General features: G+C 38.8%; 2 protein-coding genes across 9 annotated transcripts in view; one reads left to right on the top strand and one right to left on the bottom strand.

Moving 5' to 3' along the window:
* HMGCLL1 (3-hydroxy-3-methylglutaryl-CoA lyase like 1) overlaps positions 1–19741 on the top strand; it is a 141296-nt gene that overhangs the window by 100830 nt on the left and 20725 nt on the right. For 6 of the 7 annotated variants that reach the window (XM_075126473.1, XM_048845258.2, XM_048845257.2 and 3 more), the window contains one exon: positions 4882–5734. The exons of the other annotated variant lie outside the window; for it this stretch is intronic. In XM_075126473.1, the coding sequence (XP_074982574.1) occupies positions 4882–4983 (102 nt within the window). In that variant the 3' untranslated portion in view covers positions 4984–5734. Of the gene's footprint in view, positions 1–4881; positions 5735–19741 lie in introns of those variants that run through there. 7 annotated transcript variants of the gene reach the window in all.
* GFRAL (GDNF family receptor alpha like) overlaps positions 15847–19741 on the bottom strand; it is a 36329-nt gene continuing 32434 nt past the window's right edge. For both annotated transcript variants that reach the window (XM_075126472.1, XM_048845243.2), the window contains exons 9-10: positions 17183–17264; positions 15847–16150 (exon numbers count right to left, since the gene is read on the bottom strand). In XM_075126472.1, coding sequence (XP_074982573.1) covers positions 16078–16150; positions 17183–17264 — 155 coding nt within the window. In that variant the 3' untranslated portion in view covers positions 15847–16077. The remainder of the gene's footprint in view (positions 16151–17182; positions 17265–19741) is intronic.

Raw genomic sequence — 19741 nt, 5'->3', positions numbered from 1 at the left:
ATATCTACATTTCTTAAAACTGCCAGTCACTGTGTGTTTGACTGACATAATAGTGTTGCTCTCAGGGAGCTATTTGTTGTATCATTTAAGAAGATTGTTTGATTACAATGCACTGAGATTTGTTGCTGAAAAGCCCTTGAATATGATACACAATAGACTGGTGAGAGAGAGAGAAGCCTGCTGAACAGGCAGGCTTAACCGCTGAGGAGGCTGAGCCAGCGCTGACTGATAGCAATGGGAGTCTTTCCATTGACGTCACTGAGCTGTGGATCAGGCCCATAGTGATTATGGGACTATGTAGTAGTTTAATTCATCTGGCTTCATATGTGAAAAATACAATTGTGTCTATGGGCCGCCAATGTGATATATTCGTGAAAAAAGCTAATGCGGTCTTGGGATGCATCAGGCGAGGTATTTCCAGTAGAGATAAGGAGGTGTTAGTACCGTTATACAAGGCACTGGTGAGACCTCATCTGGAATACTGTGTGCAGTTCTGGTCTCCCATCTTTAAGAAGGATGAATTCAAACTGGAACAGGTACAGAGAAGGGCTACTAGGATGATCTGAGGAATGGAAAACCTGCCTTATGAAAGGAGACTCAATGGGCTTGGCTTGTTTAGCCTAACTAAAAGAAGGTTGAGGGGAGATATGATTGCTCTCTATAAATATACCAGAGGGATAAATACCATGGAGGGAGAAGAATTATTTAAGCTCAGTACCAATGTGGACACAAGAACAAATGGCTATAAACTGGAAGTTTAGACTTGAAATTAGATGAAGGTTTCTAACCATCAGAGGAGTGAAGTTCTGGAACAGCCTTCCAAGGGAAGCAGTGGGGGCAAAAGACATATCTGGCTTCAAGACAAAGCTTGATAATATGGAGGAGATGCTATGATGGGATAGCCTAATTTTGGCAATTAATTGATCTTCGACCACTAGCGGTAGATATGCCCAATGGCCTGTGATGGGATGTTAGATGGGGTGGGATCTAAGTTACTACAGAGAATTCTTTCCTGGGTGTCTGGCTGGTGAGTCTTGCCCACATGCTCAGAGTTTTGCTGATCGCTTTATTTGGGGTCGGGAAGGAATTTTCCCTCAGGGCAAATTGACAGAGGTCATGGGGGTTATTTGCCTTCTTCTGTAGTCTGGGGCACTGGTCACTTGCTGGAGGATTCTCTGCACCTTGAAGTCTTTAAACCATGATTTGAGGACTTCAGTAGCTCAGACGTAAGTTAGGGGTTTGTTACAGGAGTTGGTGGGTGAGAGTCCATGGCCTGCATTGTGCAGGAGGTCAGACTAGACAATCATAATGGTCCCTTCTGACCTTAAAGTCTATGATTCTATGATACACAATCTTTAGGACTGACCAGTCAAACACGGACTCATTCAATATCCCTTCAAGCCACGTAAAACCATCACATTATTGTTCACAAAGGTGAGTTATGTGATGGTGAGATTAACTCACCCCCCCCCCCAGCTGAAGACCAGTATGTCGTGTGTGACACTGAGTTTCTACTAACTGAAGCAATAGGACACACAATTTGACTTTGGAACACAGACGCAAATGATAGCATAAAAAACACAGTCACTGTGTTTTCAGATCTAGTATGGCACACAAACTGTCCTAACTGCCTCCATCTGTGGTTCAAGATTATCTCTTTTATTTCAGTCTGCACACAGGAAAAGCAGTTACAGAATTTTCTTTGAGGCACCACCTCATACGCCGATGCATGCCTTTGTCACCTCCAGACTAAACTACATGGTGCGCCTTGCATAGGGCCACGTCTTGAGACCATTCAGAAAATGAAGTCATGGAAGAATGCAGCTTTCTGTTTATTAAGTAATGGTGCACACAAAAATCACATTACACCTCTCTTTCATGAACTGCAGTACCTCTCAGTTGGTTTCCAGAAGTTTAAGGTGCTGATTTTTTATCTATAAAGCCCTAAATGGTTTGGCATCTTACAACTTGCCTTCCATTTGTAATCTGTGGAGATGCTCACACTAAGAATACCCTGATTTAAAAGAGAGGGTGGAGATTAGTCTTTGGGGTGGTGGTGAACTACAGATGTTTCTTGATTAATGTTCTAAAACAGCAAAGTCCTTTGGGAATGAGAAGGGACGTTTGGCTTCATTTCTACACTTCTTGGGCAAAACACCCATTGACTTCAGATTTTGCCCATATAATATTTTACTATAGCCTGTCCAGGGGAATTATTCAAGCAAAAATATTCAGCAAAGCCCATGACCATATGAAATTGATCTGTTCTCAGGTTTTATGATATCGGTCACAAACCTTTTGAGAAAATGTATCAGTAAGTAAGTCTGAGTCATCTTAAGGGAGTTTAACTGGCACTGTCTTTGTATTTGGTCCTAAGTATTTACATGGAATCCTGTGAAGCAAAATTTCCAAGTTTCTCAAACATCCCTCTAAGCTGTTTCCAAAGTGTGTCCCCTGCTGCAACAGAAAAAAGTCCATTGCCCTTCCACCTTAGCCGTACAGAAAGAGAGGATGGTTATAGGCCCAGGTTGAAAAACCATTGCTCGCATCTTAGGCTCTCATCTTAATGTGGAAAGATTCTAGTCCCCACAGAGTACATATTTGCATTTATTTAACTACCCTATTCTGCAGTGTGGGGCTAATAGTCTGCTAATATTTCACTATTTTTATATGACAGCACATACTGAATTTATATATAACCAAATGTTTCTATTTGCCAAGAACTGGTCTGTTTTCATTTCAGCTGTGTCCTCATGCTCTCATTTTGTTGACTAAAGTCACCCAAAATGTGAGCCAATGGATGAACTGCTATTTGAGGCTTCGTTAGTGCTCTCTCATTGGCCATGTGCGTCAGAATAGTAATTAATGGTTATTTTATAGTGTTCTCCAGAACGATTAAACAACATGATAATGTGAAGTGAATCTGTAAAAGTCTGTCCACAAACATGTTGCTCGGTAGTACAATGATAAATGGGCAGTTTAATGTCACACATGATTAATGGTCACAAAGGTTTCCAGCAAGACATGCACTTTATGCAAAGAAACAGTTTTTATATGGTTCAGCTATAATTATAATAATGGTACCTGCTGTTATGGTGCCTTCCCTATGCTTAACAAACAGTAAGCCTCAAAAAACTTCTGAGAAGTGGTAAAGTACCATTATTGCCATTTTATAGATGATGAAGCTGAAACTCAAGGAGATTATAGTCCTGATCCTAACAGGTGCTGAATAAGAACTGATTTACTGGAGTCAATGGGAGTTGTAGGAGTTTGGCTTCTGGGCAGAGATGTTTCACTTCTTGAAGGATCAGGTTCTATGTCACTGCCCAAAGTCACACAGAAAGATCATGGAAAAGAAGCAGATTGGCTGGTACTTCATGGCCCTCAAGGTATACAGTCATCTAGTTTAGGCATATGGCCAGTCTCACAATCCTTCTGCACACAGGTTGTGTGGGCAGCAAGCATACATATATCTGCCCTGAGCTATATTGTCCTAGCTCAGAGATCCTACATGCACCCATCACTGCCCTTTCTCTCCTCTCTGACCTTCACACACCTTTCTGTGACTCATGAGAGTAAGGTCAGAGTTTTGCCCTCTGTGTGTAAACCATCTCTTATGAAGTATGTTGGTCTTACAATATAAAAATAAAACAGAAAAATGAGCATTCGAACAGCACAGGCTCTAGACTAGACACTCCATGCAAAATGTGCATGCTGTTTTGTTTCACACATCTAAGCATGTGTATCTTGTCAACACCTATTGTACTATTAAATATTCATTGCAGTGTTGTGAATTTGAGATGTTCTTTGTTTCCACAGCAACCTGCCCACCCAGTCTAGCTATGATGGCATGTTTCTTATTTCTGTTAGATATAACAAAGACAGATGGTGCAAGGCTGATTGTAACTTTATTCCAGTTAAATATGGCTTTTTGATTAAATGGAAATTTCCAAGAGACAATTTCCATTTTTGTTGAAAATTTTCACTCATGGAATTGACTATGCAAAGCATGTTAATGCAAAGTTAAAGCAAGTTAATGCAAAGCATGCAAGTAAATAGGCTGAAACAGGATGTGGATGATTTAAGGGACTGGTAATGAGGCAGGAAACATTTTACTTCTTGGTCAGTGATTTTATTCTCCCCTAACTTGATAGTAACCAAAAATTACCAATGTTTTAGGGGCTCTCTCTTTTTGTTTGGGTTTTTTTTTAGCCGATGTAAAATGAATTGTTTGTACAAGAAAGAATGCGTCTTAACAAGGAGAGATTAGTCAGTTGTGATTCTCCATACAATTGTAATAGTAATAAATTGTAATTTTCTGTAGAAGAGAGAATCTCCAGGGAAGAGCTGATCGTTATTGTAGAGGTATTGGAATGTATATGTTATGTTATGGAATCCCATTTTCTGTAACTCCATGCCATTTTCCAAATCTATCAATGGGATACTTTTCTTACAAATTTAAAGCTTCAAAGAGTACTATGAGAGGTAAACAAAGACATGTTTATATGAATTATTCAGCAATTTCATTTTGAGATGTATTACTAGAATCCCTCACTATTCCCCATTTGTTTTAGATGATGCAAACTGATTGATAGAATCTTTCAAAATGGGGGGAAAATGTAAGTGTGACTATTGTAGTAAGCATTACAAGGCAGGCCCTCACCTAGTGTAAGTCAGCATAGCTTTACTGACCTCAGTTTATTTACTCCAACTAAAGAGTTAACCTTTTTTCTTCAAAATAAAAGATTAGATTGCAATGAAGCGGGTTTCTTCTTGAAATTACAGCCCCGGAGAGCAGTTTACTAGTGACATAAGCGTTATCAATATACATATTTTAATACTGTGCATTAAATTAACTACTTTTCTCCCCCCATGTCTTAGGGAGTGAATCTTTACAAGGTGATGGAAGCTGGTAACTTCATCTGCACGGCTTTGAACAAGAAAACAAATTCTAAAGTTGCACAAGCTTCCTTCAAAGTTTGAACTGTAAATTAAAATGTTCTTTCTGCAAATTAATTCACATGCAATATGTCTTGTCCAAGAGCATTTATATAAAGAAAATCAATTGCAAAACCTTTTCAGTCAAGAAAAGAAAGCATGCTATAGCTGTTCTTTATTGAAAGAGTAACTGTGCGTTAGAATAATACATCTTGCCAAATGTTACTTTTGGGAAACAATACATCGTTGCAAATAATAAATATAATGTCTATCAATACAAATTCATGTACTTGATACTTTTAAAAGTAAGGAAATCAGCACTTTACTGTCTATTTAAATGGCCTTTTAGCTTGCTTTAGACAAAATTAATTACAGCGTTCCACAAAAAGTGAATACATTGTTACTTCTTAATCAAGCTGACTTTTAGTACAGTACAAATATTTGAAGTAGTTTATGAGATCCCACATTGTGTGTGGCCTGGCTATTATGTGTGTTATTTCTCTGAATCTCCACTTTCCATTTGCCGAGTCAATTATGTTATGAACGTGGAACCCAATCTAAATTTACTGTAAGTACTTTTTAGCAATAGCACTTTTGTATTTTTACAGTGGTTAACATCTGTTAAGTATATGAATGACTTTGTCTTGTTCCAAGAATTTGTGACAAATGGCAGCCTGCCATATCCCCCAAATCTAGCGCACCTCTCATATTTGTTAGAGACATTAAACTCATTGTAGTTGCTTTTTTCATCAGCTGTTTTTAAAACCTGATTAATTATATCAAGCAATGAAAAGAAGACAGGATATACTCTTTAGTGTAACACTGTGGAGGTGATTAGATTTTTGTGCAAAAGCCTCATGCACCAGTTGGCATTTTATTTTATGATCCCTCGATTATCATCCCCAGAAATACAGTTTCTGTGATAATGACTAGTTTACATAGAGAGAGCCATCCACAGCCTCTCTTTAAGCTCTTGTGAATTTGGTACTAAATACCTGAGTGCAACATGATGCCAGTGAACTGCACCATCATCGATAAATCAGCAATGGACAATTTAAAATAACAGCCTCATTATTTCTGTAACCTGTTCAAATCATTCATGAAACTACTGTAATCTTCTTGCCTGCATCCGACATGCATCCGACAAAGTGGGTATTCACCCACAAAAGCTCCAATACGTCTGTTAGTCTATAAGGTGCCACAGGACTCTTTGCCGCTTCTTGCCTGAAACATCAGTTATTTTATTGTGTCTGTCTATGTAGCCTTCTTCAGTCTTTCATTATGTATGTGCTCTTGATCTGAATTTCGTTAGAAAGCAAGCTCTTAACACAAAACCCCAAAACCTGGACTATGATTTTTTCCCCATTGACATGCACTCAGCTCTTCTCGGAAACATGAAAGTTTGGAGAAGGATGAGATTTTAAAAAGTGAAAGATTTACTTGAAAAGAAAGAAGGTGGGATCACAGTTGTCTACAGCCCGAATGACAGCACTCTTACTTGTACCATTATTGCAGTCTCTGGGGTTGGGCCATGGTCTGAACCAACTTGATTATGAGACATCCAGGTTGTGAGCTGATGTTACATGTGGTTGGAGTTTGGTGGCTACTACTCTCCAAATTATTTTGCCCAGGAATGGGGGTTGGAGACAGAACAGTCATTGGAGAGGTCTTTCTGGCAAGGGCTGGCTTCCTGAGGACTGGGTGAACTATTGCTTTTTTTCCAGGAGTTTTGTAGCTGCGCTTCTCTGAAGCAGGCATAGATTATTTCCATTAGTAGTTCGCATAGTTGTTCTTCACTATCTTTTACCAGCCTGGATCCATTTCACAGACTGCGGCTTTAATATTTTTCAGGGCTACCTTGCTTTGGCGTCAGATACAATTCAGTCTTTACAGGTGGCTGGAAATTGGCCTTGAGCTGGCCATTTATATGTCAGTTTAAGAGCTAACCAGACATCATTGAAAATAAGATTCAGGAAGGAGTTGTAATATGAGTGCTTAATCCAAGGGTTCCAAAACTAGCAACACTTCCCCCCACACACACAAATGTGGGCTCATGAACAAGTCTGTGGGTGGTTGTGAGCATCTTTCCTTACTTTATTGCTAGATGGGAGAGATTCGCACTATAGATACTCACTATTCGCAAAAAGAAAAGGAGTATTTGTGGCACCTTAGAGACTAACCAATTTATTTGAGCATAAGCTTTCGTGAGCCACAGCTCACTTCATCGGATGCATACTGTAGAAGATCTTTTTATATACACACAAAGCATGAAAAAATACCTCCTCCCACCCCACTCTCCTGCTGGTAATAGCTTATCTAAAGTGATCACTCTCCTTACAATGTGTGTGATAATCAAGTTGGGCCATTTCCAACACAGATCCAGGTTTTCTCACTCCCCCCCCCCCCCACACACACACACACAAACATACTCTCCTGCTGGTAATAGCTTATCTAAAGTGACCACTCTCCTTATAATGTGTATGATAATCAAGGTGGGCCATTTTCAGCACAAATCCAGGGTTTAACAAGTACGTCTGAGGGGGGGTGGTGGTATTAGGAGTACTCGTGGCACCTTAGAGACTAACCAATTTATTTGAGCATAAGCTTTCGTGAGCTCCCTGGATTTGTGCTGGAAATGGCCCACCTTGATTATCATACACATTGTAAGGAGCGTGGTTACTTTAGATAAGCTATTACCAGCAGGACAGTGAGTTGGGGGGGGGGGGGGGGGAAGGACGGGTGAGAAAACCTGGATTTGTGCTGGAAATGGCCCAACTTGATTATCATACACATTGTAAGGAGAGTGATCACTTTAGATAAGCTATTACCAGAAGGAGAGTGGGGTGGGAGGAGGTATTTTTTCATGCTTTGTGTGTATGTAAAAAGATCTTCTACACTTTCCACAGTATGCATCCGATGAAGTGAGCTGTAGCTCACGAAAGCTTATGCTCAGATAAATTGGTTAGTCTCTAAGGTGCCACAAGTCCTCCTTTTCTTTTTGTGAATACAGACTAACACGGCTGTTGCTCTGAAACCATTTACTCACTATTGTAATATGGGATCATAGAATGCAGCTTGAGAATCACTGAGGTAGAATTACTACTGTTTTGATCTATGCTGTAGAAATGAACCAATTCTACGATAAAGGGATAGTTTATGTATAAGATATGCCTGTTTTCTCAGAGGGTTATTTTAAGGGGAGGGAGTGTGGCCTCGTAATCAGATCTGTGGGCTGGGAACTAAGATTCTGTTCCCAGCTGGGTCACTGGCTTACTGTGTGACTTATCGGGTTGCTCACCTAGTGCTGAGAGGTTTTCATTAATTAATATTTGTAAAGCAAGTTGAAATGTTCAGAACCTGATTAAAAAAAGTATCCAATCTGAGAACTGTCCCAGCAACATTTCCCATGCTTGACTTGTTAATTATTTTTATTTATGCATTTATTTATCCTATAGTTACTAAATGGAAACATTTTTTCTTCCAATCTCCCTTCTCAGTTAACATCTGCCATCATGATCCTAATGTCCGAGCAGGAGGGCATGATTAAAACCAATGTTAATATAGCCCTTTGGATCACCCTCCAGAGACATGGTATATTTGCTGAAGAACTGTCACCAGCACGGCTGTACTCGTTAAATACACCTATTATTTTGCAGTGTATGGCATTAATCTTAAAGGTGAAATAAAACATATCTAAATGTTTATTGAAAGAGATATGCTGACGTATTACGACATGCTACATGCAGCAATTCCAGTTAACTAAGTCACACGTAAGGCGTTAGTAAATATCAGCTGTCACTCCATCACATACTCTAATGTTTACTCTGGTAAGGTGTAATCCGTTCTGAGTGCATTTGCTTGTGATTATCTTTATTATCAGTTGTTCCAATCTGCTTTAATGGAAAACGATACGCAACTGATGAATCTCTTCTAAGTTACCATAGAAACATATTTCTTCCCTCCATTAACTAAGCATTAACTATGAGATCTTTGATAACTCAAAATATTCCTCTGTAAAGAAATATTCAAGTTATGGTAATCAAAGTTGCTTCAGTGTACCACACTCAGATCATTTAAATTTTTTCTTCAATTTTTATTTTTCTGCCTCTTTATATATTATAAATGTAGAGCAAACATTTTCATTACTGTTTTTATATGAGCTAAAAATCACCCAAATTACCATCTGATCCTGTACCCAGTGTAATCAATGGTAAAATAATTGTTGATTTCAGTGGGTGCCTGAACAGATCCTAATGCTTTATACTATATACTGAGATGGAAAATATGTTCTGTCTCACATGTGTGACCGTCTTAGTGTATTTTTTTGCAATTACTCCAAAAATTGCATGATGAACAACTTCACATAAGGATAGTAAGATGCAGACACTCCAGGTCCTAGAATGCTTGTCCTGGGCCGATCTGCAAAAGTCACTATCTACTTCTCTTTCAAATCCGTCCTGGAGACCCACTTTTGCTGTGATGCCTAAAAGACAGTAGCCAGCTAATTACCATTAGATAAAAGAGCAGTTGGTGACAGATTATGTATATCACATATTATAACATTTTAAAATATGTACAAAACCAAACCTAACTATATGGTTATTAGCCATCACTCTGACAGCTGTGCTCATGTGTTGCATCCCTGTCCTTCACTCTTCATCTGTTTTTCAGACTGCAAGCTCCTTGGGGCAGGGAGTGTGGTTTCCTGTATGTCTATAAAACACCTATCACATTTTATAGCTTTAAGAATAAAATAATGAATTGCTGTTAAAGCCATCTAGTATGCTATAGTACAGAAAATAGAAACATCATAAACTGCAAAGGTACTTCAGGTGTCTAAGGCACTTCAATACTTTTAAAACTGAAAGTGCTGCTGGCTGGGATTTTCAATTGATTATCTATTACTAATGTATTTAATATAATAGATATTTAATATATTTAAACTAGAAGAAGTGGCATTAGGAATCAGTAGCATTATAAATGCCTAATCATTGTATTCTTCTGTTGATGCAGTCATAATGCTCAATAAAATGAATAAGTATTTATGTTTTGCATACATCTTTATTGTAAAAGACAATATAAAAGTGTACATTCTAATGGCACTTGTCACAGGAATCATTAAAATCTCCCAGAAGCAAGTTACCGAGCAACCCAGTTTCAGGAAATCATCAGGGCCAGATGGTTTTCACCTAAAGGGGCTCTTAGGAAAATAATATGTAAAAAAAACAGGAAATAATTCTAAAGGAAACAAAGGCCAAGAATTATATAATGTATATATTGTATGTATAATGTAAGTCCATAGGGATTGAACAGGGCCCTGTGGAACATGTAAAACCCATGATGGAAAGGGTACATTTTTCACCACAGATGGGTCTAAGTGGTATGTAGGGCCTCCAGCCTTGAAGACTGGAAAATCTCTAAAATGGTCTATATCTTTAGAAGGCAACTAAAGGAGATCACCGGAATTACAGTTCTGTAAAAACAGATTGTATCTTGCCACCTTTCTATTCAACAGGAAGGTTGTCACTGACTTCAGAAAAACAATGAGGAGTCCTTGTAGCACCTTAGAGACAAACAAATTTATTTGGGCATAAGCTTTCCTGGGCTAAAACCCAGTTCATCAGCTGCATGGAGTGGAACATACAGTAGGGAGGTATAAATACACAGCATATGAAAAGATAGGAGTTGCTTTAGCAAGTGGGGAGTCAGTGCTAACGAGCTAATTCAATTAAGGTGGAAGTGGGCTATTCTCAACAGTTGACAAGAAGGGGTGCAAGTCACTTTTGTAGTGCTAATGAGGCCAATGTAAACAAGTTGGCCCATTTCAAACAGTTGACAAGAAGGTGTGAGTATCAGCAGGGGAAAATTAGTTTTTGTAGTGACCCATCCACTCCCAGTCTTTATTCAGGCCTAATTTGATGGTGTCCAGTTTGCAAATTAATTCCAGTTCTGCAGTTTCTCATTCTCATTTCTTCAAACTGTTTTTGAAGTTTTTCTGTTGAAGAATTGCCACTTTTAAGTCTGTTATTAAGTGTCCAGGGAGATTGAGGTGTTCTCCTACTGGTTTTTGAACGTTATAGTTACTGCTGTCAGATTTGTGTCCATTTATTCTTTTGCGTGGAGACTGTCAGGTTTGGCCAATGTACATGGCAGAGGGGCATTGCTGGCACAAGACAGACAGAGGAGGCCCTAAAGTCCTGGAAACTAAGGAGCATCTAATTAAGGAGAGTATAATAGACTACTTGGATAAATAAGCTCTGCCATGGGCAAACAAATATGGTGGGCTGGATGTCCAGTTGGTGTAAATTGTCATAATTCCATTGAATTCAACAAAGCTGTGACAGTTTACACCAACAATCTCCCTTCGCTTCTCTCATAGAAAATCATGCTTCTCTCACCTGTTCTTTGAAAGTGTTACTAAAACAAAATTTTAACATAGGTGACCCAATAGACATAACGTAATGCTAATTTTCAAAACACTTTTGATAATATTCCTTAAACTGGGACAATGATGGATAAAAGGAAAAACGTCTTGAGTAAAAACATGCTACATAATGGGAAATAAAAAGTCATAGTGAATGGCTAGTCCTCACAGTGGAGAGAAATGAATAGTGGGCTATGACCAATTTAATATATTTATTAATCTATCTAGGCCAGTGATAGTCAGACCCCAGTGGTTCAGGAGCCAAATTAGTGATCAGCATTTACCCAAAAGAGCCACAGTAATGTGAATGACAGGGAAAATATTTTGTTTATATATATAAACTTAGATTGGTTAATAATTAAATCATTGTATTTTAATATCATATGCTTCAGAAAGCCACAGCAGACATATTAAAAAGTCACTTGCCGCTTGAGAGCTACAGTCTGAGTATCACTGATCTAGGGTTTTATAAGCTCAACCCTCACTGTGATAGCTGAATGCCTTAATGGACTTAAATTTTCAGGAAAAATATTTGAGTCATTGTTGGACAAGTTAAGAAAGAAATCTACTCCGTCTGCAACAGGAGTTAAAAAACCATACAATGCCTGGTAATATTAGAAAAAGGATCCAAAACAATTCAGAGAATACTGTGATACGATTGCATACAACAATATGCCCATATTTAGAGTATTGTGTCTGGTTTGGATTGCCTTACAGAAGTCAAACTTAGAATGTTTCTATTGCAGTGGTTTCCAAACTTGTTCCGCCGCTTGTGCAGGGAAAGCCCCTGGCAGGCCAGGCCGGTTTGTTTACCTGCCCATGGCCATGGTTTGCTGCTCCAGGCCAATGAGGCTGCTGGAAGCGGGAACGGCCAGTACGTCCATCGGCCCGCATCGCTTCCAGCGGCTCCCATTGGCCTGGAGCAGTGAACCGTAGCCACTGGGAGCCACGATCGGCTGAAACTGCGGACGCGGCAGGTAAACAAACCGGCCCGGCCCACCAAGGGCTTTCCCTGCACAAGTGGCGGAACAAGTTTGGGAACCACTGCTCTATAGGTTTGAAAGACTTTCCTGGCTGAGGGATGTTTCCTATCCATATAAGTACTTGTAGAAATAGTAAAAATTTACAACCCAGAAGGAACAGTAATTGTATCCAAAATGCAAATTTCGAAAAGGCCTGGAGAAAAGCAACAAATGCGTACAATATGGAAAACATGCAATATGGCCTGAAAAGCAAGAATGTTTAAAGGGATCTAACCAAGATATTTGCAGGCTATGTCTTTCTGGGTTTTATACCAAGCCTCGCCCTTGTGCTGTCTGAACATCTATCAGAATTATGAAGGCCATAGTAAAAACCAATCAGTCCCTGAAAGTAGTATTTGCTTGCTCTGGCTCTTCAACCACATTTTCACTTTAGGTAAACTTGAGTCTGAGTTTAAGCTGCCCAGTGGCCAGTTTTCAGATTTAAGCTACTCTACAGCTGCACATGCAATGGTTTGCATGCCAGGATAAAAGTCTCCTAATGAAGTTACAACTTTAGCTCAGTTTTTACAGGCTCAGGCTTTCATTGTTGAAGATCAGGGAGCTGATGACCAAAGTAGGGGGCACATGATACAAAGCATAGGATTGTTACCCTGCTCTTGGAGCATTGTATTGACTGCAATCATGACCAGCCTATCCCCTACTCTTTGTACAAGGAGCAATCACAATCTGACCCCAAAGGACTATTACGCACTAGAGAATGGATTGAAATAAAAATGAAATGATGATTAAACTACTTGAATACCGGGGTATACAGCAGAAATTTGTTTATTTAATAACTTATCCTACTCTTCAGAAGTTTACAACCAGAAAAGGTACAATTACCCCAACAAAGCATCAGGCTAAAATACAAAGCCAAAAGAAGCAGGATACAGAAATTTCATACACAGCTCATGAAGGTACCGTAGTCCAGTATTAAGCATTTGTGATAGTACTAGTTAACATATCCAATCAAGTTAGCAAAGTAACACAATATCCACTAAACTTTTGGTATGCATGCTAAATAAATTGGGGGGAAGGGAAGGCAGATAAAGGAACATATTCAGGTTGCTTAAGGCCCTAAAATTAGGTGGTTTTAAATTAAAAAATTTACATACCTAAAGGTTATTAGAAATATTTAAATGGTTCTTTTGTTTGAATAAAAAGAGATTTTTAAAATCTGAATTTAAATGTATCCCTGCAAGTTTTTGCAATACATGCTCTTCAGCATTGCACTAGTGGATAGGAGGCATACAGTCAGATTGGAAACAAAACTGAGATGTGCGTCTTTCCATATGGTGACTCCATTAATGCATCATTTATTTTCTAAAGTATGGAAATATTAAATATGCTAATACTAGTGGTAGTATAGTTCTGAGCTTGGTCTTTTTACACCATAATTGTAAAGCAACAGTGATAATCTAATATGTAATACCCACCTAGTAAATGCTGATAATTGGATTGATCTAGAACGGTCTTTTAATTAGCAAATTAACTACCTTTCCTATCAATTCACATTTCTGTTTGTGTATCTGTACTAGTGTTGATTTAATAAAATGATTGTGTTTAATTTCAAAATAATAAAATAGGAAGGAAATTATTCTAACTATACTGGCCTCAAAGAGAGAGCAAAAAGTATGGCTAATAATTGGTGACACTTCTACAGTTACCTAACATAGGTTTTTCATACATAATAATTTTGCAGTCTTCTGGCCAGTCATTTCACAATCCACCAAAGCCAGAAAAAAAAGCCTGTTTGAAAGGAAGAATTCCTGGCTTTCTAATAATGGTAGAAAGCTCCCATTCCTAGTCCTGATGGGTTGCAAGATATCGGGGATGAAATTCTGGCCCCAGTGAAGTCAATGGCAAAACTTGCATTGAATTCAATGGGCCAGTATTTCAACCCAGATGTTAAACTTGTCACTGCATATTTGTTTTAGTGGGAAGCAGAGAAAGTCAAAATGCATGATAAATACAATTAATTTACCACATGGATATTTCATAGAATATCAGGGTTGGAAGGGAGCAGGAGGTCATCTACTCTAACCCCCTGCTCAAAGCAGAGCCAATCCCCAGATCCCTAAACAGCCCCCTCAAGGATTGAGCTCACAACCCTGAGTTTAGCAGGCCAATGCTCAAACCACTGAGCTATCCCTCTGCACCCATAGCTATCACTGCCACATAGACTTCAAGTGTCATAGAAATACAGGAACTGCAGAAAAATTTGATTTTGTGGAAACCACATTCAAAAAACCATTTCAACATAAAATTACTGTTCAGCTCTATTTATCTATGTGATAAGTTGCAGAGATGGGATAAACTGTATTTATCATGCAACTCTGAACACCTCATCTACACTCTGCTTATTAATCCATCTTTGCTAAAACTAGTACAATTTACCTTAGCAATGTCAAGGAGCTGTCATTTAAAAATAAAATTACCACCAGTTATTAAACAAATTATCTTGGCCTGAGACCTATGCCACTATTCAGTCTTCAGTCAGTCAGGGGGTTAAGGTGTGATATCTGTTTCCCAGGTGTGCCAGAAACAGGAGCACTTGATAGAAGTAGAACCTGGAAATCTTCCCTGTGGGTGGAGTAGACCATAAAATCTTGATATTATTACGTAAAGAAAAACTAATTTAAAGTTTAGACATTTCTAAAGTGTATTTGTGATTAATTTCTTTCTCAAGGGCTGGACATTTGCACTCATACTGCTAAGGTCATCTGGGTTTGGGGATACAAAAAAAAAATAGTACCAGTAACATTCATAGATTCCAAGGTCAGAACGTACCCTTGTGATCATCTAGTCCAATGTCCTGTGACACAGACCATAAGAACTTCTCCCACATAATTCCTGGAGCAGATCTTTTAGAAAAAAACATCCAATCTTGATTTAAAATGGTCAGTGATGGAGAACCCACCCTTGTTAAATTGTTCTAATGGTTAATTACTCTCACTGTTAAAAATGTACATCTTATTTCTAGTGTAAATTTGCCTCACTTCAATGCCCAGCCATTGAATCATGTTACATATTTCTGTGCTAGATTGAATAGCCCATTGGTAAATATTTGTTCACCATTTAGGTACTTACAGACTGCAATCAGGCTTAACCTTCTTTTTGCCACTCTTAGCCATGTAGCTAGCCCAGATTCATGCGGATATAATATTTTTACCACAAACTATGACAGATGCTCAAATGTAAAATTAAAGATTCTCCGTGTGCAACTGTGGTCACCCAGAACAGATCATGTAACATATAACAACTCAGTGCCGGAGTCACAAATACAAAAGAGGCATCCCCGCAATACACTCTGCTGCTCCAGACACAGGTTATCTGGATTAACCATCTAAATGTAAAATTATAGTTGTTGTTCTACCTTTCCATCAGCCAGATGATGAAGAAGAAGATTTTACAATCATATACTGACAGTCCAAAACTATGGGACATAGACAGTGCCATATAAATCAATGAGCATGCACAGGTGAGTGAATGAGTGCAATTTTAACATTTTTTCCATTTGGGAAAGGTTTTGTACATATAAGTAAATATAAAACTCTTTCATACTCTCAACCACAAAATCCCATCACAAACTAGACTTTATAACATACATTTTATTATGACTTATCCACAACAGGCTGGCTACCAAGAATAGCCTTAAAGAGAGTTTGCCAGAATATTGATTATCTATGACTGTTAATGGACCATAAGAATCTCAGATGAATGAACTGGTGAGGGATTTCTTGATGGATATGTTGCTCTGCAGGCTCTGAAAACAGAGAGTGTACATTTATTTAATAGTGCAGTTATGTAGCTTTTGGGTGGAATTCTGGTTCCTTTGAAGTCATTAGCAAAACTCCCACCAACTTCAATGGAACCAGCATTTCAACCCTTATATTTGCGATGAGCATTGTGGTATAAAATCAGTCCCTTCACAGTACTTAATGTACTTTCTTCTAAATTGTTTCTACCCATGTTTAATCCCATTTTATTTATACTCTTGACTGATAGTCTCCAGTCACTGCAAACCATATATATGAAAAGAAATAAACTGTATTCCACATATCCTCGACTTGTCTTTTGCATCTTTCTACAAAATTCCTCTTTGATCTCTGTCTCAGAATTTAATAATGAAATTTCACGCAACACCCTACCACTATATCTCTTGCCACCTTTGGTTCTATTCCCCATCCTGTGACATTGTGTGTCTTAAAACCTGGCCATTTAATCTGGCCCAATAAAATGCATCATATTTAACTTGTGTATGTAAACAAACATTTGTGCACTTGACAAAGTTAATGTGTATTTTTTTTGTTGCCACTTTGTAAGATAAAATGTGGTACACCCTTCACTCTGACAATTTGCCACAGAACTCCCATCAACAATAATGGGACCTGCACTGATAAAAAACTCCACGCATGGGTTTGTGAACATACCCCAAGGTGAGTATTCAACCTGTTCATCCCCTGTTTGCCAGGGAAGTATTCCTGCTCTCCCCCAACATTTTGCCCACAGGTTTCACCCTCACCTGAGATGGACAGGGAAGCTGGAAAATGGAGTCCCTTTTGCTAAGCATAGTGCATTATTGATGTGCACAAAACAGATTTCCATGCTGAGTCTCCTACCTCTGACAGGGTGGAGCAGGTGGGTACCAGCAGGACTAATTCATTCTAGCACTGGGATACATTGTACTGCATTTTAAACACAACTACAAAGGTAGAGTCAAAATGTCAGGAGAGTAACTCTCATCTCTAGAATGCCAATTTCCTAATACCAAAGATTTGTAACTTTGTCAGATTACCTGGTCTTTAGGAGAGCCACCAGGATTATTCCCAGGATGAGTACTATGCAAGATGTATATGCAATAATATAGATTGTTTCACCTATGGATAAAAAAATGGAAAATTACACAAGGACTGTATTGTTTTAGTAGTAAGGATTCTTCCCTCTCCTACTGTTGCAAAAGCTTTCACATCTTCCCTGCAATCAGTTGGCAAATATCCACTCCAACAGGATTCCATATAGAGAGAGCTACAACTTACCCCATGTGGAAGTTTATGGTGGTGCAGCATTTGACATCCTACTAGGTAAGTGATGTTTTTCCATGAGCACATTACACCTGGCTACCTGTTTGAGTCCAGGTTGATGTTAAGATGTTGGTTTTAACCTAAAAAACACTAATGGCCTGGGACCTACCTATCTAATAGACACCCCTCCCCCAATGGCATATTAACACAGTTGCAGGGGCACCAGAGCAGGAGCCTCACTGGTATAAAGAATTCATGGGCTGCTGGCAGGGTATTCTCTGTTCAAGCCCCGGGCCTTTGGCATTCTCTCCTTCCCATGAGCCTCTAGCCAACAAATCCCATAAGCATGTATTTAATGTGACTCCTTATGTGCTGACAATTAAATATGTGCATAAGAGATTTGCTTGGATCAGGGCCTGGGTCTGTAAAAGCCTATGTTCAATATTGCTAAACCCAAGCATTGAAAGAGAACACATCAGACCACTACCCAAATCATAAGATTGCTTTAAAATAATGAGATTTAAGAAAATAACCAATTTGGGGTGTTTCTTATTTGCCTTCTGCTTTCATAGGCATTTTTGATTTTTTGGATGAAAAAATTCATTTTTTTTTCATTTTTTTCATCAAAGAAATCCAAAAATTAGTCATAACTGAACGGTTATCATGAAATAGTTCGATTTTGACACAAAAAAAATGTGGACAAAAATATTTGGTTAAAAAATTTCGGTTACCTCTATTGGCAAAACCACATCATCATTAACCTTAAGGTCATACTGCAAGGCCTAGCTGTTCTCCCTGGCTTCAGAGAAATGGGGGATTTGGGAGTCTGAGTAGTGGCAGGGTACTCTTCAGTGGGGCAGAGGAGTGCTAGAAGGGCTTAAACTTCAGTCCGTATGTTTGCTGTGGACTGGGTGTTTAATTGCTGCTTTTAAAAAAAGTTGTCAAGGGTGTCCAGAGCCTGGGATAGGCATTCTTTTTCTTTACAGTATAAACTGAAATAATATATTTGTTGGATATATACACACACACACACACACACACACACATCCTCCCCCATAAATATACTTTAAAGTGAAGTCAGATTCAATATATATGTACAATAAACAAATGAAAAAGCACAATAAGAGGGGAAGAAACTGATATTAAAGAAATTAAGTTTCCACACAGAGCTCTCACACTATGTCCCCCACTCACTGTCTACTAATGGGCAGACAGGTATATCACTGGAATTAAAACAAGTTATGGAACTGGACTAGATGACCTCCTGAAGTCCCTTCCAACCCTGATATTTTATGATTCTATGATCTTAGGATGACTGACGGCAACTTTTCACATCATGAACAGCAAATGAAAATGTCATAGATTATGATATGTGCTGGTTCCAGCCCGTATTCCATGAAGAAATAATAGTCTCAGTTTCAATAAATATTATACTCTGGTATCTGCAACCTTGTATGCATAGTATAGGTGGGATAAAGTCGCAAATCTGATTTATGACTGTAGGTTGGTGTCGCCAGCCATACTGGGAAGGTGAGTGAAATAAGTACAGGGATTTCTATTCTGTATGTGGAAAGTGAATGGCATAGATTGCATTTACTAGTTCATAGTTGAATGGTGGACAGGGGAGGGTAAAACGTCAGCTGTTCTGATCTCAGCTATTAGGTGTTTGGAGTAATGTAAGTACCTACATAGACCTAGCGCTGAGTGACCGTTTTGGCCAAAATATGCAGAATTCATGTCAAATTTGCTGAATTGTTTGAGTTGAAAAAGATTCTGAAAAATCTGACTGTTTCATTTCAACATTTTTGAAAGGAAAAACTGCAATTTTCTGAGTCAAAACAGTTCTGTTTGACCTCAAATGATTCTTTTCAGACTTTTCAGCACAGCCAGCAAACCAAAAAAACCCATTATTTGCACAGCTTTACAGAGATCAACCATTTCCTGACTCATTACAGGAGGCAGGGCTGTGACTGACGAGGGGGAGGGATAGCTCAGTGGTTTGAGCATTGGCCTGCTAAACGCACGGTTGTGAGTTCAATCCTTGAGGGGGCCATTTGGGATCTGGGGAAAAATTGGGGATTGGTCCTGCTTTGAGCAGGGGGTTGGACTAGATGACCTCCTGAGGTCCCTTCTAACCCTGATATTCTATGATTCTATGGGTCTGCTGCCCTGTGAAATGTTGGTATCTCTAATCACAACATGCTGGTGGAGTAGGAGAGAGTCATGGGCTACAGACTTTCCCTTGCCATCCCCTTGCACGCATCCTGTTTATAGTGTGGGAGAGAACAGTGGCAGTATGTAGACTGTATAGGTAGAGTTGGTTGTATAGATGT

Source organism: Caretta caretta, chromosome 3 (assembly GCF_965140235.1).
Source record: "Caretta caretta isolate rCarCar2 chromosome 3, rCarCar1.hap1, whole genome shotgun sequence".
Classification (NCBI taxonomy): domain Eukaryota; kingdom Metazoa; phylum Chordata; order Testudines; family Cheloniidae; genus Caretta; species Caretta caretta.
Note: the sequence above shows the minus strand (reverse complement) of the source record. Positions and strands in the feature narration are given on the sequence as shown.